Source organism: Solanum lycopersicum, chromosome 1 (assembly GCF_036512215.1).
Source record: "Solanum lycopersicum chromosome 1, SLM_r2.1".
Classification (NCBI taxonomy): domain Eukaryota; kingdom Viridiplantae; phylum Streptophyta; class Magnoliopsida; order Solanales; family Solanaceae; genus Solanum; species Solanum lycopersicum.
This window is the reverse complement of record NC_090800.1, coordinates 82,226,856-82,254,571: the sequence shown is the minus strand read 5'-3', so window position 1 is coordinate 82,254,571 and position 27,716 is coordinate 82,226,856. Positions and strand designations below refer to the sequence as shown.

Below are 27,716 nucleotides of genomic sequence, written 5' to 3'. Positions count from 1 at the left end.
TAAGTTTTCTACTTTAATTATTAGTGATGGTTAAACAAATGAGAGAGTATAGTATACATGCACACCATCAAATATTAGTCTAGGTGTATTTTGCTAATTATTGAGTAATAGTTCAAGTAGTAAACTCGCACATCTAATAGTGCAGGTATATAACTTAGAGATAGTTTAAATGTGTTCTTGACCTTCCATTCATAATTAAATAAATTATTAAAATTAAATAATGAAATTAAAATTTAAGTTGATTGTATTATGATCGACTGTTTAACTCTGATTAGAATTGAACAAATTAGAATATGACTCACCATTTAACTCATCTTGCGAGATCCAAAAAAATTTAGTAGTGAATTTAATGATTTTATTTTCACTTAAAAACTATATGGAAATGTAACTAATGAAAAACGCCAAATGTATATTTTAATAATAGTATCTATTTTTTACTGAAAATATTTTCGAACTTCAAATTAAATAATTCAAATTTATATATTTATAAATATGATATTTATAATAACATCCAAAATAATATTGCACATTAATAACTAACATCTTATTTATCTGAATTAATATTTTTTTATTATTCTATTATTTACATATTCTAGAATTAAAAGTGATATTATAAACAAATTTTACTGAAATTGATCTTATTAAAAGGATTCGGTTATCCATCATGGGTAGTAAATCGTTGTGGTAGATATATATATATATATATATATATATATATATATATATATATATATATATATATATATAATTTTATCATAAATATAATAGATATCAATTTTATGTATACATTCTATTGTTGATTATGTCAATGAATTTTAGAGACTTTATTTTTAAAAAGGAAGTTATATTTCTTAAATTTTCTCAAATGAGCTGGCTGAGGGATTATGCAATGATATTCTTGTTTTTTGAGTCATAGGTTGAGTTGCAATATGTCATGGTTCAAACCATCGTGATTGACATTCACACTAATTCTTCGATGGGAGAACTATTACTATAACTCAACTAAACAATTTAAAACTATGGAAGCAGGTTTACATAACTAAAAACTGAAGTTTTCATAAACTTCCAAACAATCTAACAACGAAACTAAACAATGCGTAAGAAATAACCTAGAACCTGAAAGTCAATGTATCAAAACATCTAACAAGAGCCAATAGTCTAACAAGAAGGGTCACAACCCCAAGCTAATGAACTAATAACTAATTAACTAGAAAAGTTTAAGTCCGAAATGTGGACATAGACGAAAGGAGAACTCATGGCAGCCCGGAAGAACTGGCTCACCCTTGAATTCAATCGGCATTCACTGATCTTCTAAACGAGGTATGTCAATAGCCGTCTGAAGATGTCCTGTACTCAACAAAGAAAAAACAAGTATAGTATCAGTGCACAATCATAGTATACTGGCAGAATCACGCGACTATCCCACTAAGTGCAACATACATTAGTTATTACAACAATATAATCACATGCATATACTGAATATATACAATATTATCAACATTTACGAACAAGTTACAGGTTTCACATTTTTCAAAATACACAATTATGTCAAGTAGTGAATCTTCTCATGGAACTCAAACCCAAATAATTAGCATATTAAAATATAATATAAAATTTTATATTTATGCCGAAACATGACAATCGATCCTATTATATCCATCCATAGTAGGAACTTTATAAGGCCCCATAATTTTATAATAAATTTTCGTGTGGGATGCCTTTTCAATTTGCAGAAATCACACTATAAATTATAGTTGTTCTTTATTCACATATTTTTTAGAATACATTGGCTTATATCGTGTTGTACTAGTTGCTTGATTGGCCCATTACAACCATGAAGAGGCACCCACTTCGGACTCTCATCATTTATAAGTTATAACCATAGCATTTTGTGGTCTTGCCCCGATAATTTGACGAGTTTGATTTAAAATAAACACTTTTTAAACATTACATATTAAAAAAAAATTTCCTAAAAATATAAATTAAAACATACAGTTTGTCCCTAAATGGGCGAACTATACCTAACAATGTTAACTCTTCATCTGTTCCCTCTCAAAATACAAACGCATAATTTTTTTAGATAATTCGCCCATACAAGACAACTTTTTTTTACTTTTTATCATCCAATTAGTAGTGCAAAAACTTTTTCCCGTTGGAATGTTTTCATGGTGTTCCAATCTTTTGGTAATGTGCATGAATATAATATTCAATTTAAACTTTTTTAAGCACATAGTGTTGAACTTTTGAAAGGCCAAGAGATTTAGTTGTTAAATCTTTGTTTGTTTTGAACCTATTATTACTTAATTAATACGATTAATTTTTAAATTATAGAAATAAGTCATGTAGCTAGGTAGCACTTGGTATGACATCAATATTATTTATATATTCATTAGATTAAGACACGAGGAATATTATTAGCTAATGACGACGTTAACATTATAACTGTCACGTTTTAGGTTTGCATATCCATCAACTGACTCATTATGCTACCATTCCATGTCATCAATAACCTTTTTCTTGAGGGCCGATAAATTCGATAATTATGGGGTATATACATACATATTAATGTACGTGTCAATTTATGTGACACACTTTATTCTTTGGTCTGTTTCAAATAAAATGATTTATATCTACATATATGATCAAGGATCGATTTAGAGTTTAGACCAGGAACTTAAAGAAATTTTTTTTAAAAAAAATTTGAGTTGAATTAAACAGTCACTTAAATTTGGACGGAAAGAGTACTAGAAATTCCAGTGAATATGTATAAATATTAAATTACGAGTAATATATTTTCAAAAAATGTGAACTCATAAAGTTTAAATTTCGGATTAATCTATGATTTTTCTATACTTATATTATGATGTTTTGATAGACATATTATTGCTAATTTCTTTCTGTAATCAATAATTGTCCGAAAGCGAGTAGACCTTTAATTTAGACTTTGAGAGAGAATGAGATCTCATAATGAAATGGTGTAACATGTAATTGAACAAAAATATACTGTTGAAGATTTTCAAAGCATTCACTATAATTATAAGTAATCATATAGGTTCTCAAATTAAATTAATGAGTAGACGTAAAATTAGTAATTCACTATATATATAATTTGATTCCTACTACTAATTAATCTATCAAGATTAATTTAATTAAAAGATTTTCTACTAACTAAAAGTAAATATGTACAAGATAAAAAACATCACTTAACATGCAGAAATGTATGCAGGAGGGGGGTATTGAGTTCACGTGAACTCATGATCCCATTTCGATATTATATATAATAGTGTTAAATTTTTTAAATTTTTTTTAGGACGTGTGAATTCACACACGAAATATCATATAATGTGATGATGATTGGGTGCACCTTTTATTGAAGTTAGAAATTTGAATTTTATATCTATCTTGTTTTATTTTTCTTTCTAAAATTGAGTAACACCTCTCTAAATGATGCTTATTGACAACACCTTTGACGTTTCAATTAATTAAGCATTTTAATTTTGAACATATAATTTTAAAATTTTAATTATTTTCAATGATAAAAACTTAAATATCAAACCAATTAAATCTACGTTTTTATAATAACACACTCATCATCCGTAAATCCCGGATACACATACGCCTCTATCATGCATAGAGTATGATATTAACAAAACTTTCATAAAATAGTGGGAAACATGACCAGCTCAAGTAGATTGTCTTGATTACGTAAACACCAATGTTTTTTTAAAAATAACAAATAAGTGAAGTAAAAAATCACTAACATGACTCATGCCCTCTATGATGCAAGAATTGTGCATTATGTGTAGCTGTTTTTTTTGTTCTTTTCATAAAATAAATTTAAGTACAAAAAATTGTGTGGTGTTAGTTGAGTCCTTTCCTAATACAATACATTGATATATGCCTATAATATATACCATATTGTAGTACGTGATCTTTTGGAATACTACTTATTTCGTCATTTATTTTATCCTATATAAATATATTATCCTATTTTATCCTTCATATATATATATATATATAATCTATAAATTCGTAACTCAAATTTTATAATAAAAAACACAATTTTTAATTCAAAAAAAAAGTATGACGTGCATGGTTACTTTTTCAAACATCTAAATTGGGGCAATTTGACAAATCGGCCTTATTATCTCTTTAAAGACTTTTTTGATCAATTGACTTAATTGGTAATAACACGAAAAAACTACTTACATGTATTTGTTAATCAACTTAATATAAGAAAGGGAAATAACAAGGTCACTAGCAAAAGACCAATCAGAGTCAGAAGTTTTGAATTCGAAATCCCTAAAACTTTTTGAATCAAATTTGAATTTAGCGAAAAAACGATAAAAGGAAAAAAAAAGGTTTGTCCTCCAATTTTTGCAGATGGACCAATAGGCAAGTGATGAACTTTATGTAAATTCTGTAAAATAAAACAAAATATTAGCTACATGAATTGGAAAGAAGTACTAGGCCATCGCTGTATATCAGATGATTTGGAATGGAATGTATCGTAGCATGTGACATATTTTATTATTCCGAATCTTTCAAGATAAAAATTAAAAATATGTTTATTTTCAAATCTTTCTATGTGAAATTTGAGATCTTCTATAAGAAAAAACATGTGTGTGCATGGGTTGATTTGGCATCAAAAGGGACAGGACGTAGTACTCCACTAGACAAGAATATATCACATATATGTGAAAAATTAGAAATTTCCCAAATTTAACATACTCTTCAAAAGCAAAAATAATAAATATTTAAAATTCTGTTTTATTTTTAGTAAAATAATTTATAATTTTATAAATATTTAAGATTTTATTGTTTATCATAATTTCTTTTAAATAATTATTTTTTTATTTAAAATGATATCACGTAAATTAAGACGAGTACACGTGAGCCCCATTGCTTTTGTCCAGAAATGCCGTCCAAACATTCTGCTGACACATAAATGAATCATTCAGTCATCATTCTTAACTCAACTTGGCCACACCATGAGTAGCAGTATTTTTGAGTTCTTAAATTCGAAGAAAATTATCTATATGCTTATTATAATTAATTAGCTGTCTTTGAAAAATAAAAACACGTAATAAAATTAAAATTAAAAGGGCAACTTTCACATATAGCAAATAAAAAATTCATATTTGTATGTTATAGCAAAGTTTGCATAATTGCGCTTCATAGCAAACGTAAAACTGTATAATTCGCTATACATATACAATTGTATAATTCGCTGGCCTAAATTGTATAATTCGCTGGCCTATTTCGCTGTAATTGTAAATTCGTTATCCTATTTCACTACAATTGTATAATGCACAATTGTATGTATATTACATAATTATAAGTGTATAGAAAGAAGATATATGTTTTTCTCTCGCTTTATACAAAAACAGAAACACTTCTGTCGTTATAAAGCTAGAGAAAATTGTATTTCACTGCAATTGTATAATTCGCAATTGTATAATTCGTTGGCCTTTTTCTCTGCAATATTTGTATAAAATTTGCATTGTCTACAATTGAATTGAAGTAAAATGTTTGTAAATTGTATAATTAAGTGTATAACACGGAGATATATGTTTTTGCATGTGTATATACAATTTTCTCTCGCTTTATACAAAACAGAAACAAAATTATACACTTCTGTGTATAAAGCGAGAGAGGCGAGCAGAGAGTGGCGAGCGAGAATGGGAGAGTGGCGAGCGAGATTTTTGGGAGAGAGACGCCTGGCAAATTTTGGCTAACGTTTGCTATGGAGCACAATTAAATCAAACCCTAGCTACTCCATTTATTTTAGGTTATTAGTTTGCTATTATATACGATTTTCCCAAATTAAAATTGTCACTATTTGCTTTTAAACGTACACAAATAAAGTACCTTTAATCTACGGAGAGATTATAATAAGTCCCACTCAATCCAATATATCTAGCAAGAAAGATTTTTCAGTGAACTTGACTGCCTTAATTAAGAAAACTAATTTTTTTCACAACGCGTGATACTAATTAGTGAAACGACAAATTCACTTTTATCTCATCTTTTTTTTTCCTTTAATTTATTGACTCGATTAATTTAAAATCGTGTATGATACGTCCACTAATAAGTAAAGCTTGTTATGAAGAGATTTTATATAAGATTTATATTCAAAACTTTAAGATAAGCATAGATCACGTTCGTGATGATTCTTGTGATATTTAATTAGATCTCAATCATTGATTTCATCGTGAAAATTTGTCTAAAAAGAATCAATATATAATTTGAATCCTCCAGTATTCTTGTTCTCGATGTAGATCACATATATAGGTTATGTTCTGAGCTCAATTTACTACAAAGTGAAGCAATATTAAATAAACGTATAAATAGCTATACGAGCAAAAGAAACAATTATTAAAAGCTTAAAAAGTGAAAAAGCCGACTTATATATCCATTTACGTGACAATTTCAAAAGATAAAGTGTAAAATCGTGATGGTTACCTTACCATATATCATATCCCTTTTTTAAAAAAAAAATAAAATAAAATTTCAAAATGTAAAGAGAATTTTCAGTAACAATATTTAAATTAACGGTACATGGCACGTACAAATAAACCGTACACCAAGCGATCATGTTTTCCATTTATTTATTTATTTTAAATGAAAAAGATATGGTTAATAGTAAATATTGAAAACATAGACAACAACAAGAAGATTGTGTAAATTTAAAAAATATTCCTCCATCGACACTTATCTCCGATATAATAATTTACGATATTACACATATCTCTTCTATATTTATCAATTTTTTTCAAACAAAAGCTATGGAAAATTCAATATATGTACTTATAAAAGAAAGATTAATAGAAAACAATATTGGCACTAAGATTAGATTAAAACATGGAACACCAAAAGTGACATGTTACATCACACAAACAATAGGGTAATTGATCTTTGTTTACTTTGTTCTCAATGGCTAACACTTTGTTTTCTAAAGTCATATATCATAATGGTGGGGTACATTGCTTAAAGTAAAGATAAGAAAAAAGTGACATTCAGCACACTTTGAATCTGGACCTCTATTTTATATTTATAACATATTGTCCTAACTTTTAGATGGCTAATTTCACTTTCACAGAAGCCTGCGGTCAAAGATTTTTCTATAACATCTTCAACACAATCAAATACACAATCAGGCTTTTGGTGGAGTGTTCATGTCCTCGAATTTTTTGGTACGAATCTCAATTTAGTAAAATTCGTAAAAAAAAAAAAAAAGACGAATACCAAACAAAAAAACATAACTAAATATATGTCTGATACGAGAATACTCATCATTGACTAATTGACAAGAATATGTCATAAAGTTACAACATAGTGAGGTTTATTGATAATAACATTTTTTAAAAAAAAAAATCACATGTTTTTAGAATAATTAAAATCGAATAAAACAACCCAGTGGCTTAATTTTCATGTGAAATGAAGCATGACTTGCACCCAAATTTGTTTTTCTGAAAAAGATAAAAGAATTACAAGGAGTATGCACCTGTAAAGTTTGTCTTACTATGTTGTACTTGTAACAAATAATATTAAGTAGGAACATGGGGAACTAGAGAGAGTGAAAAAAAACAAACATATATTAAGCAACTTGCCAGCAAATCATTCTTTGTACTAAATAATTAACAATCTATTTTGTCCCTCCCTAATAAAATTAGGCTACTTTGGTTCCTAACGTAATCATCCAAAAATTAATCCTGAATTTCAAACTTGATGTTGTCTTAAATTGGTTGAAATACTACAATTTCAAAAGGATAATCTCAAAATAACTTAGTCCGTGAACACAATGAGCATTTCTCTGTAAGAATTTATAAGCAAAAAAGAAGAGAGCAAAACTCTTATTTAATTCTCTATACACAATTTCTTAATTCTGCAAAGACAAATATGATGACATGATCATTGTGTATTCACAATGGATTTTCTCTGTTCTTGAATGCTAGTCTCGGTTCATGGTAATAGATTATAACCCTAGACCAACTCGAAACAAGAAGAACGGAGAGCTATGTATATATAATATATATGATCCCATTTCGTTCTCCGAACCAATTTAACAGATAACACATGAATTAGGATTCTCTTCCATGCTGTGATGAACCTGGTAGTATGTTTGCGCGGGAGGAGGATAATATGGACGATAGGGCATAGCTTGCATATGAGGAGGAGGAGGATAGTATGGCCGATAAGGTACCATGCCAACCACGGATTGATTATAGCCTTGATGATGTGGGAATGGCATAGGCATCGGCATTGGCTGTGGCTGTGGCTGTGGCTGTGGCTGTGGTTCTGCCTTCTTCTCTCCGTCCTTTTTGGGCTCGTCTTTCTTATTTTCATCCTTCTTACCTTCTTCTTCCTTCTTACCCTCCTCTTTCTTACCTTCCTCCTTCGGAGCGTCTTCTTTCTTGCCCTCGCCCTCCTTCTTAGCCTCCTCTTTCTTGGCCTCTTCTTTCTTTGGTTCCTCTTTCTTCTCTGGCTCTTTCGCTGGTCCTACTGAGATTATGTGTGCTGGCCAAAATTTCCGAAGTTTGCTCACTACACTCACTGGATCAACTGTTCCGATGATGGTTAATTTCTTACCTTTCATATCCATTGAGATTTCATCAATTCCTGCAACATCTCATCCCAACATCCCCTGGTTAGTCTCATTTTAAAAATACTAGACATCACAGCAAATAGCTGAATCAAACTCAAGAAACCGTCACCAACTCTACGAAAGCAAAAAAGATGAGGACTTTAGGGAGTTCAACTATCTGAATTTTCACTTATATTGGAAACAAAGTTATGGAACAACTTTCTCACCAGATTTTAACTGTTACTGCACAACCATCATGATTTGGTTATTTCTAAAGCAAATCATTTTTCTCCAAAGAGCATTAGGCCATTACAGCAAATTGAATTGACCACTACTGAAAATAATGCAGCAATTGAAGTTGATAGAACAACCACTCATTCAATAATTTCTTAGGATAATATTATTATAGGTAGTGCTTTCGTAATCATCACCAAAAAACTTTAAAATGTAAAATATATCAAAATATATATATACAACAACACACAGAGAGCAATCCCCGGTCTGGGAAGAGCCCGTTTCTAATACACTCTCGGCTCAACGAAAACCACTCATCCTCCCAAAGAAAGAATATGGAGATTGAAATGGAGGACAGCTTACATGAAGTGGACCCCACTTGACGTGGCGCCACATCACAATCGATGTAAAAATTGACTTCTCATTTTCATTTCAATTAGTTGAAAGTTGAATCCAATTTGGAGACTATTGGTACTAAATGGCTTAGTACCTAATCCAAGTTGGAGAACTACCATCTTCAGTATTAGACCCTCCTAATCCTTTAACAATGACTCACCACCAACTCAATTGATTACCCAAACTAAATTCTTTCCCTTTTTGCTAAAGATAAATATGTGTTCACATCAAAAGAATTACTTGTAGTCGTTAAACCGGTATGCCTATACTTAGTTCATTTAATTTTATTCACATACATATCAATTAAATTGTTCGACAAAGAGGTGTTAGATGACACTACTTGCTTAATATCAAGGGTCCGTCTGGCCATGTGATATGAAATCATAATATGAAATTCCCACAGACTATGTTGCTCGAACTCTCTAAAATGTCCACTGAGTACCATTTGTACCAAGAGACTAGGTTGCTCGAACTCTTCCACATTCATATCGGATTATCAAAAAGTAGTGCATTTTCGAAGAATCTAACCTGCCAATGGCAACATTTTTAGAGTGTTCGAGCAACATAACCCGTAGGCAACCATTAATAATTCGAAATATTCAATCGCTAGTGTTTAACTTTAAAACTGCAAAATAAATTAATTGGAAACACTCCCCCACCCCCACCACACCATTTTAGCTTGAAATTTAGATATATGAAAAAATGCAGTAAAAATAACATTTTTTCAATACCTGGAAGAGCAGAGACCGTCTTCAAGGCCTTGCGCTTGTCTCTTACATCATGCACCTCCAAATTCAAGATAAATTTCTGCAGAAAAATAGTGAAAAAATAAAAAATGAAAAACAGTAGCAGCAAAACAGAGCAAACAAATCAAAATACAAAAGAATCAACCACCGACAAAATTTACAAGAAAAAAAAAAAAAATTCAAAAAAACCCCAAAAAAATCCGACACCCAAAAATAAATTCAAAGCAAAAGTTATGCATCTTATGAAATATTCCGTAAGTGGAATAACAAAAAAAAAAAAAAAAGGGCAAAAATCAGATAAGGGAATAAATAATTCATCAGAGATACCTTCATCTTGCAGTCAGAATCAAAACCCAGAAGAAGAAGAAAAAGTTGTAGAGAGAGAAAGAGAATAAGCTAGAAAATGATGAAGAGGTAGTGAATAGAAAGAGACATAAACCGAATATATGGTTTTCTAATTAGTTCAATTGAGTATTTGACGGTAGAAAAAGGAACCCAGATAGAGAAAAAATTTCCGAATCAGAACAAAAATGCAGAATAAGAGAGAGAAAATAGAAAAAGGTGTTATGGGCTATGGTGTTATTATATATTTGGAGCTACAGAGAAGAAAGGTGATAACAGTGAGGGCAACAGTGGCAATTTGTAAGGGAAAATAAAAGTGGGGGCCTAAAAGTTAAATTATAAATTAATTTAGAGAAGGGGTTACATGTTAAATTTATTCTAAAATGTTTTGATCCAAGTGGAGCTCTCTGCATGCTTATTCTTCATATAGCCACAGTGGTATTTCGCGATCAATTTTAATTTGATACGAAATTTAAATTACATAATTTTAATTAAAAGTATATTAAATCTATAAACAGTTATTTCAATGTAAAAAATAATTAAATTAAAAAAAAGAATATTTAAAATATAAATAAATAAAAATAGATCAAATAAATAATCAATAGAAAAATGGTTTGTTTAATTTTTTGTATATTAAAAGTTGATACATCCAATGTTAGTTGATGAACTGACACAACAATAATAACAACGTAGCTCTTTCTTCGATAAATAAAAAATGTGTTTGTGAAAGTATGTGAATAATCATAAAAGTAAAGAAATTGGGAAACTAGAAATTAACATATTTTATGCTAAGTAAGTCGATGTTTTATTTTAAGGACAATAATCACTCCTAAATATGAAATGGAAAGAATATAAGTAATTTATGTTTTAAAAAATAATAAATTTATGTTGAAGTTTAAAAACTTATGTAATTTTATAACAACTTATGCTGAATTTTTTTTAAATCCCTAGAGTATCCGTTATGCATATATTTCTAGGTATTGAAGTCTGTGAAAGTCAAAAATACCTTTTGTTAAGTTATACTTCCTCCGTTACAGTTTTAAAAAAAAAATATTTGACCCAGAATTTTAAAAAATAAAAAAGAGTTTTAAATTTTATAATTAAATAAATTAAACGTGAAGTAAACTTTCTATAAATCAATAAAATTTTGTTATTTTATAGGGATAGTATTTAATTATACATTAAAAATATTATATCTTATTAATTTATGTATTATATTTATTGATTTAACATAAAAAAAATAAAATATTATACATAAAGTACAACGGGTATATCTAAATCATTGTATCTTATTAATTTTTGTATCATATTTATTGAATTATCACTAACATGCAAACGAAAGAGCATGGATGACAAGTGTGTTTCTTTATATTAATATATTCGTTGGTTTGACCACAAAATGCATGCTAGACGAGTTTTGCTTATGGTAGATAATTGATCAACCCATAATGGAAATACTGAATGACTACAAAATGTTGAATTGTTTTTCTCTGTCACCTAACATGACATCCAAAATTTAACCTTGTGATGTTGGGATAATAAGAATTTTCAAAATGTATTATGGTAACAAAATTACAAGGCTATGAAGTGGACAAACTGATCCAACAAAGATTCATGTTTTGGATGCTATCAATTTTGTAATCCCTACTTGGACAACAAATGTTTAGCAAGAGACAATAGCAAATAGTTTTCGACAGTGTAACATTCATTCGGGGGATGCAATTTCGAAGAAATTTGAATGAACCTACTTGTGAAAACGTCATTTATGAACTTGCAGTCATGATTAATGATCTCGGTTACCACAATAAATGGATGTTAATAACCTGTTGGATTATCCACGTGAAAGTGATACATGTTTAGAGGTCCAGAGCTTAGAAGAAATTATGAATACCATCCGAAAAAACAATGTTGATGATGAAGTTGAAGATGTCAATATACCTTTGGAACAGTTATACGTAAGAAAGCACTTATCGAATGTAGAACTCTTCACAATTTTATGGTGCAGTTCGAAAAGACAATACTGAAACTTTTTGATGCAATAAGAAGTTAGAAATGAGCTTCAACTAAATTTAAATTTTACGAAAAAACAAAACATAATAGAATCATATTTTACTAAATTGTCTTAGATATATTTGTACTATTTAAAAGAATTATTCATTTATGATATTAATGGGACCATTGGTACTTTTTCATCAGCTCAAGTCGGGATCGAGAAAAAGATTACTTTAGAGAGATTATTAATTTATCGAGTATTAATTTGTATTGTGTGTTGTATGTATTAAAATGACATTTGATTTTGTGAATTTAATATGTCATATAAAAAGTTGAAATTAAAAAATAATTAAAAAATGAAAATAATATTATTTTTTAAATGGACTAAGAAAACAAGACAAACAAATTGAACCGTATGAAATACTTTGTTCAGTGTGGGATTGTTCAATAAGTCAACCGTAAAATTAATTTATTGGTATTAGATTATCGAATTAACGGCTGGTTAACAATTAATTTTTTATAGTTAATGATTTATTAGTGCGGGTTGGATTACTCAATTTTTTTGTTGGGTGAACCGTTAAGTTGTTAAGACTTATCGTAGTTACATTTTTACCATAAGCATATTTGTTAAGTAAATACTTAGGTGTACGTACCCACAAAATTTAGACTTTTATGTGTCACTATGACTCACAATTACCAAATTACCAGCTTAAGTAGGGCTACAAAAAATATTTCGTTAGATGGTAGATCAATATATTGGTGAGTGAAAGTGAAAGAAGAAAGAATGAAATTATAGAGCCAATACACTGTCTAAAAATCGTACGTTAATTCTTAATCCGATACTAAACCAACCGATAGCTTATTGATTGACTAGCGAATTAGTAAAATATTTTATAAATCAAATCATTAAGTATAATTATTCATTCAATCCGTCCAATAGACAAACCTAGTTTAGTGAAGTTCAATTCGTCACTTTGTAGTCACCCTCTCGTTGTTTAACTCAAAATAAAATAAAATACACAAATCATAATTTTGGAAATATCTTTTGAACAAATTGAAATTTTCATGAGAAAAATATTTGATAAGAATCATGAAATTAACAAAAAATTTAACATCAGAATCAGAGTCCTTAATATTTTATGTGTAAAATTAAGAAAATATTAGAATGAAGTCTAATAGTTTTTTGGAAGGAACTTTTACAAGGATAATGTTTATACAATTTTTAAAAAGAGATAAAATCTTATTTATTAATGACATAAAAAGGAACATTTGAATAAATGAATTAGCTAGGTCGGATGTTCATGCTCCAAACTAGTTCCATTTTCATCAAATTCAAAACAATTATTATTTAATATTTTTAAAATTAGTAGTATGTTCAAAGCCTGGACCACGAAAATATTTAGACCAGACTTATATTTAAAGTTAAAAAAAAAAAGGCATTGGTTTTCTAAAGTCAATATAATAATTCAATTTTTAGAAATTTCAACTTTTCTTTAACACACTAAAGTGCAACTAGATAAATATTAAATAGACAAAAAGCCGTCATTTACCACCTTTTGTTGTTGTTCAATGTTCACCCTCTTTGCACCATTGAAAAATTGATATTTTAACCCTTTAAAGTCAATGTTCAACCGAATGAATTTTCGACGGTGGAGTACTAAATATTTCTTTATTTTTAAGAGGTTTTAAATTTAAATTTTTTAAATACGAGATTTTCTTTGTAAGAGAGTAATTTATTTTTAATATAAAATTTTCTATGCAAATTCAAATTTAATAAAATTTTAATATGAATATCAGATATTGAATTAAAAGAAATACAACTCAATGAATATAAATCCTTCAGTGGCTAATATATATCGTTTTGTATCCATTAACTGAGTGATGGTGGATTTTGTAAGTCAGTTGGTAGACAAAAAAAGAGAAAGACAAAATCCAAAAAATTTCAACAATCGAGAATAAGAGGTTAACTCCGTTATATATATATATATATATACAATAAATATATACATATATGTTTGGCTGTTTATGTTTGATTTAATATATATTTTGTTTATTTTTATTTATTTATTTTAAATTTTAAATGTTTTTAAAAAATAATACTTGATATACTATAATTGTATCCCTATTAATTGATATTTAAGAAATACCTAATTAATGCTAGAAATAAATGATCTTTTTATATGTTAAATGTCATAAGTAAACGTGAAAAATTTAATTTTAAAATAGTGTATAAAAAACAGAAAACAAATGAATAACCGGACAAGTTCGTTGGCTGCTAAATAAATTCGTAGTATTATTTGTCATTTTGGTCATAAAAGACAAGCGCCTAACTAAAAAGACAAAATTCTCATACATTTAGTAAAAAAAAACTCTTTAAAACATATCTAGCTAAATTTAAAAATAAACTATGTGTGAATATAAATTAAAAATTCGATGAAACATGGGTACAATGAGCCAATGAAGAGTGATAAAGATAAAAGAGTCATATCTTTGATGTACATAATATTTTTCATTATTATAATATTGAATTTAAGGTTTTATTTTCTGCAGGTTAAGGACATGAGTGGCCCTATATATAAAATCTATAACCGGCCTATATTTCATTTAATATTTGGGGCATGCACATAATAAATCAACTTGTTATTAGCTTTTAATTAAAGTTGAATATTGCAGGGTAGGAACTTCTTGTTGGCCCATGTCTCTTCCGTATAAGCAATCAACACCAATTGTTCATCCGGTAAATGTCGGAGTCAGAATTTTTTTTAATAACTGAATTTAGTATATAAAAATATAAATATGTGAGAAGATAAAAAGAGATTTAATTTTACATTACTATTTAACATCTATTAGAGAAATTCGAATAAACCAAATTTTTTTTTATCATGGTATGATCCTTACTTCGTTTCAGAATGAAAGGTGTGACCTAGTAGTTGTTGATCTGGGGCTGTCCCTATCTTAAATAGTATCATATCCTAATTATTAATGTACTTTTCTCGTCTAATTTTATTTATTTATTTTCAACTTGAGATTTCTCATAAGAAAAGAAAAACTATAAAGACATATTTTACTAAACTATTCTTATTAATTACACTTTAAGAAATTAAGTTTGATTACTAGAAGTGTATTATGTAGTTACTTAACGATAAAAGTATATTAAAAGAAAATTCTTTTAATCCGTTAAAATAGACAAATAAAATAAAAAATCTATTATTATTCTTTTTAATATAAAAGAGAAATAAAAATAAACTGAGGAACCATACTCCAATGTCACCAACTTATCTGACAATTCAAAATATTCTATTACATTATTTTTTTCACAGAGTATTTCTCTCCTATTGAAATATTATATTATTATTAATAATAATACTACGAAGAAGAAGAATTTTTTTTTTACGAATTTTACAAATATCTTACAAAATGTTACTACTACTTATCATTAATATAAATAAGTAATAAATTAAATTATAGTTATAAAATTTATAGCCAGACAAGAAGATGGAAAGAATACATGCAAGGCCATATATAAGTAGGAATTTAGTCTATTTCTGTTGAAAATGATAAAATGCAATTAATTCCAATCTTAATTAAACTTTTGTGATCTAATAGTATGTCTTTTCCCTTATGTTTTTGGAATTTTTCCCTTTTCATTTAAGTGCTTTTCTTCATTTATACACATATCCATTTTATATCTTTATTATCTCACTTTCTTACTTTAATAAAAGATGGAGATTAGATTTTGTGGTTCCTATCAATGTACTATTACTAATGCACCAGTTGCAAGAAGCTCTGGTCCTATAATATATAAACGTGTCATTTAATTTAGATTTTAATTGATATTTATGTATGTACTTTAATTTTAAGTATACGTAAATAGATACATAAATTTATATAAAATTGAATATACAGACACACACGTCCTAACTACTTGTTAAATATAAACTTATTTCTTGTTTTTTCTTTTTCCTTTCTAAAGTGGTACTACATACTTAATTGGAAAGGTTGAGAGAAGTCTTAGATCAAAAGGTAAAAGAACGACTATCTTGTTCAGTCAAAAATAAAAATTAACGGACCAAAAGATGCAAAAGAGTATTTATGAATCATTTTTCATACATTGAAATATTTATTACCCTTTTGTATTCAATATAAACAAATTTTATATTTCACCAAAAACAAGTATCAGGTATCATAATATATATAACTTTGATCAAACATGAAATCAACTCGAGTTTTACAATAACATGTTATTTATAATCTCTTTTAGCTGCAAGTCTACACATACTTCCTTTTATAGATTAGTATGATGAATTGAGGCCGTGGTAGATGAGTTAAAATGTACTCAATTTTAAGTATATATTATGATTAGTATGAATTTATCAACGAACAGTAATATTCTTATAATCACTTATAAACATTGTATACACCGACTTTTTAGGAGATTAATACTATTGTGTGTGTAATATATATGACAGTACTTTGAATTGAGACATAACTTATCATCCATATTAATTGTACTGAAAATACATGATATATTATTTATAAACATAATTATCAGAGTTTGCATTTGGGATGTTGACGAGATGTTCACACCTTTATTCTAATGATAAAAGTTTCAAAGTTCGAACCTCACTATATTTCACTTCACGAATTCGAAAAAAGAAGAGATGTTGACATATTTAGTACACAGTTTTGTAATCTAAAACAACAAGCTATGAGTCAAATTTGGTATTGGACCGTTCTACTTTTAACAAAAAACTAGATATTTCGGCCCGTTTTGATTTCTCCTTTGAAAAAATTTGTAGCATATGTAACAAATGTTTGTATTAAAAATAAATAAATCAACTTTTATCTATAACAAACACAAAAATTATATTTGTATGTTATAAATATAGTTTGCATAATTGCTCTTCACAGCAAACTTAGCTATGCTATTTCTATACACATATACAAGAGACCGTGATTATTTCGGCATATATATATACAAAAGAAATAATTGTATAATTCGTTGATTCCTCTTCAGGTTTGTATAATTTTGCTTGAAGATCATTTGTATAAATTGATGTCTGTCTCTCGTTTGTATAAATTGTTGGCATAATATCAATTCAATTTTATGTATTTGTATATCTGCATAAAATTTGAATTTGTATACAATTGAATCGAAATAAAACATTTCCTCTTGCTTATGTATAAAATTTGAATTTGTATACAATTGAATCAAAATAAAACATTCCCTCTCTCTCTTTATACAAACATAAATTATACATTATATTTGTATAATTTATGTTTGTACGAAGCAAGAAAGAGAGAAAGACAAAGAAAAAATGGGGTAGGGAAATATTTATATTGTATAATTATAAGTTTATAGGATTAAGATATATATATTTACATGTGTATACAATTTTCTATTGCTTTATACAAACAGAAACGTAATCTATACATTTCTGTTTGTACAAAGCGCGCGAGTCAAGGGGGAGAGTGGCGAGAGGGGGAGAGTGGCAAGCGAGAGTTTAAGAGAGAGAGGCGACTGACAACATATTTGCTATGGGGCACAATTAAATCAAATTATAATTATAACATTTAATCTAAATTAATAGTTTCTCATTATATACAATTTTCTAAAAAAAGAACCCAACTTCTCTTCTCTCCTTTTTAAAAATTGTTGTTTGCAAAAGTGTGAAAATATTAGAAAAGCTTAATAGCTTAGTTTGTTGGCTAATTGAATTTTTATTTATTTGGTAAAAATTTGATTTTTTTTTTATCTTACAATCCTTTTTTTCCAATCCCCAATTTAGAAAATGAAAATGGTTAAAAATTAGAATATTGATGCTTCTGACTCTCTAGTAAACCCTTCTCTAAAATGCAACATCCATTGTGTGTGTATATATAATTAGAAGTTTCATTTTTAGAATTATATCTAGAAGTTTAAAAGGAAAATTATGCGGAATAACAAACATTTAAATGATGTTAAATATTATGGCTACTGTATTTAAAATTTGTGATTCACAACCATAGATTTAGTAAATTTTGCTATTTGTTTAATTTGTGTAATTCGCTAAATTGTATATTTGCCTAGTTGTATAAAATAAAATTTTGTATAATTCGATTTCTGATTGTATATAATTCAGAATTTATAAATGTTTAACCTAGCTATTTGTATTCGATTTATGAAAAAATCAAGATAAATTACCTTATTTGTATATTGGCAAGCGAAATATACAAATGGATTTCTATTTTTTTTTTTAAATGTATCTAATACATAATTTATATACTTATTTTATTTGTATATCAAACGGACAAGTGAAATATACAAATTGAGTTAAATTGCGTCTCCATAATAAACAGAACTGTAGCATTAAGGTATGGAACAAAATTATTGAAACTATATCTATAAAATTTTACTATGTCTACTATGTTTTGTTATTTCTAAAATTTTCTCTTACTTAAATTATTATTCAAACTTTATTCTTTTAATGTAAAAATACAATTTAGATAAGAGTATCTTAAATCTTAAATATAATAATACGATAAATCTCAGCATAATATACTCATTCATGGAACTTTGAAACATTTATCAATTTAAACTTCAAAAAGAGTTGATGAGATTTAAATTGTATTCTTCTTGAACTTATGTCAGCATCGTGGAATTTCACTTTCATAAATTTGTACTTTAAAAGACAATTTTCACATATAGCAAACAAAAAATTCATATTTGTATGCTATAGCAAAATTTGCATAATTGCGCTCCATAGCAAACATAAAACTGTATAATTTGCTATACATATACTATTGTATAATTCGCTGGCCTAAATTGTATAATTCACTGGCCTAAATTGTATAATTCGCTGGCCTAAATTGTATAATTCGTTGGCCTATTTCGCTGCAATTGTATAATTTGTTTTGCATATAGTTGAATCGAATTAAAATGTATGTATATTGCATAATTATAAGTGTGTATCAAGAAGATATATGTTTTTCTAGCTTTATACAAAAACAGAAACACAATATATACACTTCTGTTGTATAAAGCTAGAGAAAATTGTATTTCATTGCAATTGTATAATTCGATGGCCTTTTTCTCTGCAATATTTGAAGTAAAATGTTTGTAAATTGCATAATTAAGTGTATAACACGAAGATATATATTTTTGCATGTGTATATACAATTTTCTCTCGTTTTATACAAAACAGAAACAGAATTATACACTTCTGTGTATAAAGCGAGAGAGGCGAGCGAGATTTTTGGGAGAGAGACGCTGACAAATTTTAGCTAATGTTTGCTATGGAGCACAATTAAATCAAACTCTAGTTATTCCATTTAATTTAGGTTATTAGTTTGCTATTATATATAATTTTCCGTTTAAAGTGTTGCCTTTTTTTGCTTTTATAAATTTTCCTTTGAAAGAGAAAATTTCCATCTTTTAGGCCCAATTTGTTGGAAAAGACAAAAATATTTCAGGCCCAACTATGCTGTGGCCCAATAATTTTTCTTGTTTGGTGTTTCTAGTCGGCTGTTATGAGTCATAAGTAAAGACCACGAACAAGAAGACACAATGGCACAATGAACAAGTGACGCGTGTGATCACGCTCCACATGTCCCTTTGCTTCTTCTTCTCTTCCCTTTTCACCTTTTCAATTTTCTCTGATCCATAGCCTAAATTTTCTTCAATTCTCCGTCACATTCCCCTGCAAATTGAAGAATATTTCAGGGTTTAGTGGGTAATCAAGGTGAAGAATTACTGAAGGCAGCTTATAAAGGTTCAAACTTCACAGGAGGTTGTTTGGAAATTCGTTTGTTCTACGTACGCATAGTGTTCTGCGCGGTTGAGGTAGTTCCGGATCACCTTATACTTCGTCGCCTGCGCCGTGAAATGGCTGTTTCGTTAGAGATTAATGGGTGTCGAATTCCAGCATCCGACACCGTTTCCATCACGGAAGAAAGCAAGTTCTAAATTTGACGTGAATTTTCCTACTGAACCAAACAATCCAATCAACCTAAGTGATTTCGAAGAAAATACTGGAAGTTTCATGTAAGAAGTATCAGTCTTTGTTATGTAATAAAAAATTTCAGTAATGTTTGAACATCAGGTTTTTAATTAATTTATTAGGACCACTTCAGTGTGGAAGACTTTAAAGTTCTGCCATAGATCACATCACTATTTAGAGATGGACAACCCTTTATTTATTGGATATCTTAGAAGTGGTTGAAATATGAAGAGATATTGTGAAAAAAATAATCGATTACTATTTAAGTGTGGAAATTTTGATTTCATACCAAAACTAGGATTGATTGTGGGAAGGGGTTTGCATGAAGATTCAAGATTTTGTTGTTGAGTAGAATGTTCGTCTTATCTCAGATTATGCTTGATTATCGCTCATGCGTTTGTAAAGCTCAACTTAGATCTGTAGTAGAGGTAACAATTCACTTGCCCAGATTAAGTTTTAGAGTTTGACATATATGGTAGAGGAGTGAAACCAACTTTGGTTTAGCATGACACTAAAGAAAGACAGACTTTGAGCACTTCAAAGAATTGATAAAAAGTACCGGTTGACGTTGGCACCAGGTAAAAAGAAGTGTAGTAGAGAATTTGAGTGACTTGTGTCTCCTTAGTCCTTATCAAAAGAAAATCATATTCATCAGCGCAAGAGTATTTTCTGCTTAATAATTTTCGGGCTTAGAAGCATATCCCCCAGTTTACTGATGATGCTTGGCCTGACATACTGGTTGCAGAGGGTTTACCAAAAGCTATAGAAGCATAAGTTCTTTGTTAGCAACTAAGAAGATAGTATGTTATGTAAGGAGAAGTTTCTGTTTGCTTCTTTTTCTCTCTAGTGGTATCTTTATCTCTCCTAAATGTTGCTATGTACTCTCTAACTTAAGATGTACACACACATTTTCTATTGTTTGAATTCCAAATACTACCCTAGTTATCCTCACCTCAAGCACAATAAGGACTCCCTGGAGCAATGCTTAGGTGGGCTTTGATTGTGGAGCAAGTTTAGGTCTGGTTTGGTTTTGATATTCTTAACCAGTTTCTGGGTTTGATTTTTCATATAACTGTTTGTATCTAAGATAACCTCAGCTGGGTAATTGACTGTTCTTTCTTCCACTTGGCGTCTGTTGTATCTCTCTATGGAGTCCTCTCAATGTTGCTTTCTTGGCAAAACTTTTCCCATACAATTGGGAGTGCTTGGGAACTACCTAGTGTAGTGACCAACCAGGAAAAGAGGTTGAGACTTGAGTCAACCATATTGGTTATATTCTTTATCGTTTATAGCCAAATACCACATTTTAGTTTCCTGTGGTTTTTATTTGTCTGCCAAGTTCTTCACAAAAACGTTAAGACTAAGATTTATACAACTCATTGGTGTATCTATACCATGCTATGACTGTTCTATATGTTCTTCGCAGAAATGTTCAGACTTAAATATTCTTAATAATCAATTGGAGTCTATGTTGTTGTTCTGCATATGTTATTTTTCAAACATCGAAATGATCATATACTTTTATCAGATTTATTTTATTATTTTGTCATCTTTAACCCATTGAGAATACTTAATGTATCCTACTTCATGCTGTAGACATTTTGAGTTTACCGCAATTTCTTGTAAATTGTGGTGGATAAACATATATCAATCTTTTATGTTTGTATATTTTGTCATCTCTAAATCAAACTCCTATATTTGACCTTGTGCAATACTAGACGAGAGTAGAAAAAGTTGTGGTTCACCCCAAGTTAGTGTTTGAAAAATGATCAGGCTTCCTCCTGCTGATATTATCGCAGCCTACAAACTTATCTAACCGCTATCTCTATGAGTTCTTTTACCGGCAAATGTGAAGTCTTCTCGTTTTGTTTCCTTTTTTTTAAAAAAAAATTGTATGTGTTTTCAGTTCATCTGTTGTTTTCTCATCTTTTTTCTTCTTTCATGTGTGCATCGATTGTAAATCTTCCAATTGATAAGTTGCTGGAAACATAGTTTTTACATACTGATCAGTAATAGATAGTAATCGGAAGTTTTCTTTAATGCACTGTTTGTTTCGGCAGATCACAGACTCCGAGTTGGATGATTATGAGTCAGAAGGAAAAGCTGGACATGGCTTTTACTCAGAAGACATGTACTATGGTGAAGATGGTCAACTCTCCTGGTTCAATGCTGGAGTAAAGGTTGGAGTGGGGATAGGCCTAGGGATGTGTGTCGGTGTCGGAATTGGGGTGGGGCTACTTATGCGCTCTTATCAAGCAACCACTACAAACCTGCGGAGGAGGTTCTTTTAAGCATGAGAATTTTTTTGCGAGTAAACTGTGGTCGTTATTGACTTTGATTTGAAGATGAAAATCAAGATCGCTAATGGTTGTTGTTGATGTTCAGCATCCAACAGTAATAGAGGATGACATAGTGGAGCCACTGAGGTGTGACATAATATAAATCTCTGGAGTGAATATTAGTTCTTGATATACTGAAGCTGCAAAAGACCCTCCATCAAAGGCTTCTACCGGAATGTTGACTGATACTAATGTGGATATAGCTGTATTTAAAACCATTGGGAACAATGTGTTTATAGGTATAGTAACGTGTTGTGTTTGGCTATGTTGCTCAAACTATCGAAAAATGTCGACGGGTGCGTGTCGAGTTTGCCAAAAAATAGTGTATTTTTGAAGAACCTGACATGGGTACGGCACCAAAAGTGAAGTTTGACAACTAAGGTGTTGGGGAAGATGAGCTGTATTTAGATGTAAGTTTTTTATACAATCATCTTTTCGAGTAAAGTTTTTCTGGGTAGCTAGCGGGGGATGCTGCTGACATCTTTTTGGGTGTTGTTACTTTATGTGAGTTTACAATGGTCTTCAATTTTGGTCATGGCAACAAGCTGCCATTGTGTAATAAGTGTCGTTTGTATAATTCTGACTGAAGTGGATACTGTACAAATTACTAATACAATGAATAGTTTATTTTGTAAATTCTTGAATTTTTGGTTCAGATATTGATTGTTTCAAGCTTTGGATTCCTCTTACCATATTTGGTACAGTGCACTGATGGTGTACTAACATTGGATGAGGTATTTTTTTTTCTTCTCGGTGTTTGGTATCTTTATTAGAGACGGACTAATTTGACTTCGTGTTGAATAGGGCCATTAAGTGGTACTTGATAGCACTTCCTATAAAAAAATTTCTATTCAGAGCTAAAAATTGAGATCTATATTTAAAGGTGAAATAACTCCATTCATTACACCAAGTCAAGTCACCCTGGTTGGATCATTGTTGTTGACATACTAAAGATAACATCAAAAGTATTCCCTTCTAACAAAAAAACTATAATTACTAATTATATCAAGTTTTTTTGTCTAACAAAAAACTGAATTTATTTACGTAACTTTATATGTGAAACTATAATAATGAAGTTTTTTTATAAGTACAAAACTAATTAAATATTTTTAAAGATTATTACTATGAATTGAGTATTATGGAATAGTTGATCCACTTGCATTTACAATAGTACAAATGACTTGTATTGATTGCTAATAATAATAATAACAAATGACTTCTATCTATTGCTAATAATAATAATTCATTTGTCACAAATGAGGATTTCAGAAATTCTACTAACCCATGTTACAATAGATAAGAGAAATTGTACCAATCATTTAAATATGTGTACTGCTATCTTTTAAAAAAAAAATAGCAGTGAAAAAGGATCTAATAATATTCTTTAACTTTTCATTATAAAATATCTAGATATATAAAATGAAATAGAGATAGTATTTTTTCGTCTTTTTTACTTCTTCCATTTTGATTTTTTACTTGGAAGTATTATTTTTGTGGAATAAAGCAAGTACTCTTTTATTTTTCTATTTTTTTTTTGGTTGACTCTTTTTACTTTTCATTTTTGATTAACCAAGACTCGCTTTGTCCCTCTATATAACCACGCAAAATGTGAAAATGGGCACCAACAGGAAGCTACTGATGGAGTACGCGTAGCATGGACGTGCATACATTATTTATTTATTTTTTTAAAAAATAAGCAGAAATATTGTATTTTTTATTTTTATTTTTTTGGTATTATTTGATCTATTAAGACTGACCCTTAAGCACGTGAATACGCTCTCTCTTTCTCTGTCTCTCTCATTCTCCATCCATTGATTGCTAGCACGAAGGGCGGATCCATAATTTTATTGGGTAAGTTTCTGCTCTTTTCTCTTCATATCCATACCTATGTCAATGGATTCTCCATATCTGTTTTTCGCACAAATCATACCGGTTGTTTTTTCTATATTTTATGGATTTCACTTTCGGATCCTAATTCCGATTCAATTTCATCGCCGATTGAGAACCGCCGGCTAATCAATTAGGTTTCAATTACAAATCGTGTATAACCCGTTCCGTTCGATTGGAGCCCCAAATCTAATGCTGATGCAGATTTCTGTAAGATGATGTATTATACTGTAGTTCGAAAGAAATAATGAAGATGATTTCTCAGATTAAGATCAAGTATCTGACTGATTGATTGATTATTATTGTTATCATCATTTGTGCTGGCTTAACTTGAATTTCTGTAAGAGGTTGTTTACAGTTTAATTTATATATATACTGCCTAGATCTAAATTAGTCTGTTCGAAGGGTTTTTTGCGTTAATGCTTGCTACGGTGTGTAGATAATTTGATCATTAATTTTTCTAGTAAGTCTTTGATTAGTTCGTCTTAGATTATAATTGATTCTCTACTCGACAGTGAACTGGTAATAATCATAGAGAGAAACCGCTGAAATATATGTGGTAGTATGCGGTTGTTTATAAACATGGAGTATTCTAGGCTAAATGCATGGTACTTCTCGATTGCTAGTTGTGGTTTACTGCTTCTTTGTGAGCTAGAGAACTGTTGAAGAGTGCTTATTATTGTTCTTGCATATAGTGATGCATGTTTGGCAGTTAGTTCAAGTGTATGTTCAAAGCTAACTCATTTAGCTGTTTTAGGTGTGCTTTTTGATCTATACTATGACATTGCTCCTTTTGATAGATGAGGGAAGTGTGAAAAGCTATGGATGTCATGCAGGGATATGGGTTGACTACCATCTATCCAACTGGATGCATTTTCTGATTTCATATTTCCAGAAATATTTGGTTTTTGACCTAAAATACATGAATATTTTAGATTTCTCAAAGAAATAACTTTTCTACTCTAGGAGTTAGTCCAATTTTGACATAGTTTATTAATAGTGGTATTACTTGTATCAACATTATAGGTTTGTATTTTACTGTTCTGGATAATATGGTGCAAAACACTATATTACATATTGTAGCCTGCCGTTGCTTCATTAGCCAGGAAGAGTGAAACGAAGTCTGAGCTACTGCATTTCTTGTGTTTCAGTGGTCTTGATTTGAGATCACAGTTTGCTTTGTGATGTTTGTAGTTCATTGAGAATGGCCTTTTCTGTTTCCTTAACTTGGGAGAGTATGGGACGGAAAAATTTTATGGAAAAAGAAACACAGGGCTTTCAGAGTATTTAATTCATAAATCAACTGAGTTCTTTTTGAAATGTGGTTTTTACATCCTAGAGATTACCACTTGTTTAATCCTTGTCGCAACCTCTACTAAAGGAATTGACATTTGTTTCTTATTTCATCACTTACATGCATCTTGACATTTGGTGCGTTTTCCTTTTGCTCTTGCCTATAGACTTTAAAAATAAGCTTCTGAAGGCCAAAAGATCTATAAATTTCTTTTTTGAAGAATGGTCTATCTTGTTGCATACAAGTATAAGTGACACTTTTTTAACTGACAAGTGCAGTGGTTGACTCTGGGTGGTTGAAAGAATGTCAGGCATGGAGGATGGAGCTGAAAAGTCGAACCCATCCACCCAACAAGAAGTTGTGTTTGAACCAAGATTTTTTGTTTTCATCTTACATTTTAGTTATATTGCTGATATATTGACATAACTTATCCTCTTTTTGTTAGGAGGAAGTTGTTAAAAAGAAATATGGAGGAATGATACCCAAGAAGCCACCTCTAATCTCAAAGGTAAGTCATAGTATTTGTCTGCTAGATTGTTACTGTGATTGGTGGCACAGTAAATATCAACATTTTTTTGTGAGTATTGCCTCTATCTGTGTTAAAAACCACCTTTTTTGTCTTCAGGACCATGAGCGTGCTTATTTTGATTCTGCTGACTGGGCTCTTGGAAAGGTATTTGCTCTTTGTACTCTCTATGATTTCGCTATAGTTGAAGTTTATACATACATTATATTGGTATGATGATCACCTAAACCTTTATGATGGTTAATAATCACAGCAAGGCGCAGATAAGAAGCCCAAAGGTCCACTGGAGGCACTTCGCCCAAAATTGCAGGTATTTTGTCGCTTATGAGCCCTCTGAATGGAATTAATCATTTGTCTAAGGCTCTCAATTTTTCTGATAGGTTAATGATTGATGAAACAATTTATTTGACATAATTTATTCTTTGATTGACATTTAAATGTGATGTTAAGGAGACCCTATGGTAATTTGGGATCATTTGATGTTTCGGTATTTATATGCCTTTTGACTTTATGGTTGCATAAGACTTTAGTTCAAGAAATTTTATTTTTGGTGCTACAAGAACAAGTATTGAGCATGGCCTTTCTGGATTCTTTGGTTCACTTCTAATGTCTAACGTCTCTTTTGAACTCTTAATTCTAGCCAACACAACAGCAAACGCGATACCGCAAGTCTCCTTGTGCTCCATCAGAAGGTGAAGGTATGCAAGATGATTGATTTTGTTTATATACCGACTTCTTGTTCATGTAAATTAAGTTTTTGCTTTTGGGGGAAGGACCTCAGAAAGTATTAACGGATGGAGATAGTTACTAAGTTGGGTTGTTCACTGTTGAGTTATTGTTCCTTTGTCCTTATAATTCTGAAAAGTTTTATGACCTTGTCTCCTGCGTCTTCCCTAGATGGAATTGCTCCGTCGGAGGATCCAACTGCAAATGAATGAGAAGGAGATGTTGACTCTTTGTCGAAATGTCATAAGCTGTTTACATATCTGCTCTTAAGAATTTTATAAAATAAAAATGATTCACGGGCTGTTTCAACTTTTACTTGAGGCTGGTATTGTGTTGCTGTAACATTGATGTAGGATAATTTCTTATGCTGTCCAAATGAAACGAGTTTCCTGTTTGGGTCTATCCTTCCCAGGAACTTATTTTAGAACTAGATGCTAAAATGATTATGTTACTATTATTATTTATTTACTTGTATTTGTGTTGGTATTACTTTTAGCATTAGTAATGGTGAATCCATGGTTTCAAGTTATGGTAGAATGAAGTCCAAAATAAAATTAGCTATGCTTAGTGGTAACACGGAATTCTGCTGTTTTCTTCCGGAAGACCCTTTTCAAGTGTGCACTTTGATTAATTCCGCAAGGTAATTTCTACCTTTCAACAGTTCAAAT

General features: G+C 29.8%; 2 protein-coding genes and 1 long non-coding RNA gene across 5 annotated transcripts; 2 read left to right on the top strand and 1 right to left on the bottom strand.

Moving 5' to 3' along the window:
* Positions 1-7,811: 7,811 nt before the first annotated feature.
* LOC101267559 (heavy metal-associated isoprenylated plant protein 39) lies at positions 7,812-10,704 on the bottom strand. 2 transcript variants are annotated; one of them, XM_004229903.5, is made up of 3 exons: positions 10,291-10,704; positions 9,949-10,024; positions 7,812-8,622 (listed from the first exon to the last, which is right to left on the bottom strand). In XM_004229903.5, the coding sequence occupies exons 1-3, from the start codon at positions 10,294-10,296 to the stop codon at positions 8,066-8,068; spliced, it is 639 nt and encodes a 212-aa protein (XP_004229951.2). In that variant the 5' UTR covers positions 10,297-10,704; the 3' UTR covers positions 7,812-8,065. The 2 variants fall into 2 exon arrangements, with proteins under 2 accessions (XP_004229951.2, XP_069144195.1); XM_069288094.1 differs by lacking the exons at positions 9,949-10,024; positions 10,291-10,704 and adding an exon at positions 8,815-9,268.
* Positions 10,705-19,842: 9,138 nt separating this feature from the next.
* On the top strand, positions 19,843-23,251 carry LOC109121372 (uncharacterized). Its single transcript, XR_002028785.3, has 2 exons — positions 19,843-20,320; positions 22,337-23,251. It is a non-coding gene; the product is annotated as an uncharacterized lncRNA (long non-coding RNA).
* A 979-nt stretch (positions 23,252-24,230) lies between these two features.
* On the top strand, positions 24,231-27,516 carry LOC101266760 (uncharacterized). 2 transcript variants are annotated; one of them, XM_004229900.5, is made up of 7 exons: positions 24,231-24,466; positions 26,075-26,153; positions 26,242-26,304; positions 26,422-26,469; positions 26,576-26,632; positions 26,963-27,020; positions 27,220-27,516. In XM_004229900.5, the coding sequence occupies exons 2-7, from the start codon at positions 26,100-26,102 to the stop codon at positions 27,258-27,260; spliced, it is 321 nt and encodes a 106-aa protein (XP_004229948.1). In that variant the 5' UTR covers positions 24,231-24,466; positions 26,075-26,099; the 3' UTR covers positions 27,261-27,516. The 2 variants fall into 2 exon arrangements, with proteins under 2 accessions (XP_004229948.1, XP_025887812.1); XM_026032027.2 differs by having other exon boundaries at positions 26,242-26,469.
* Positions 27,517-27,716: the final 200 nt, after the last annotated feature.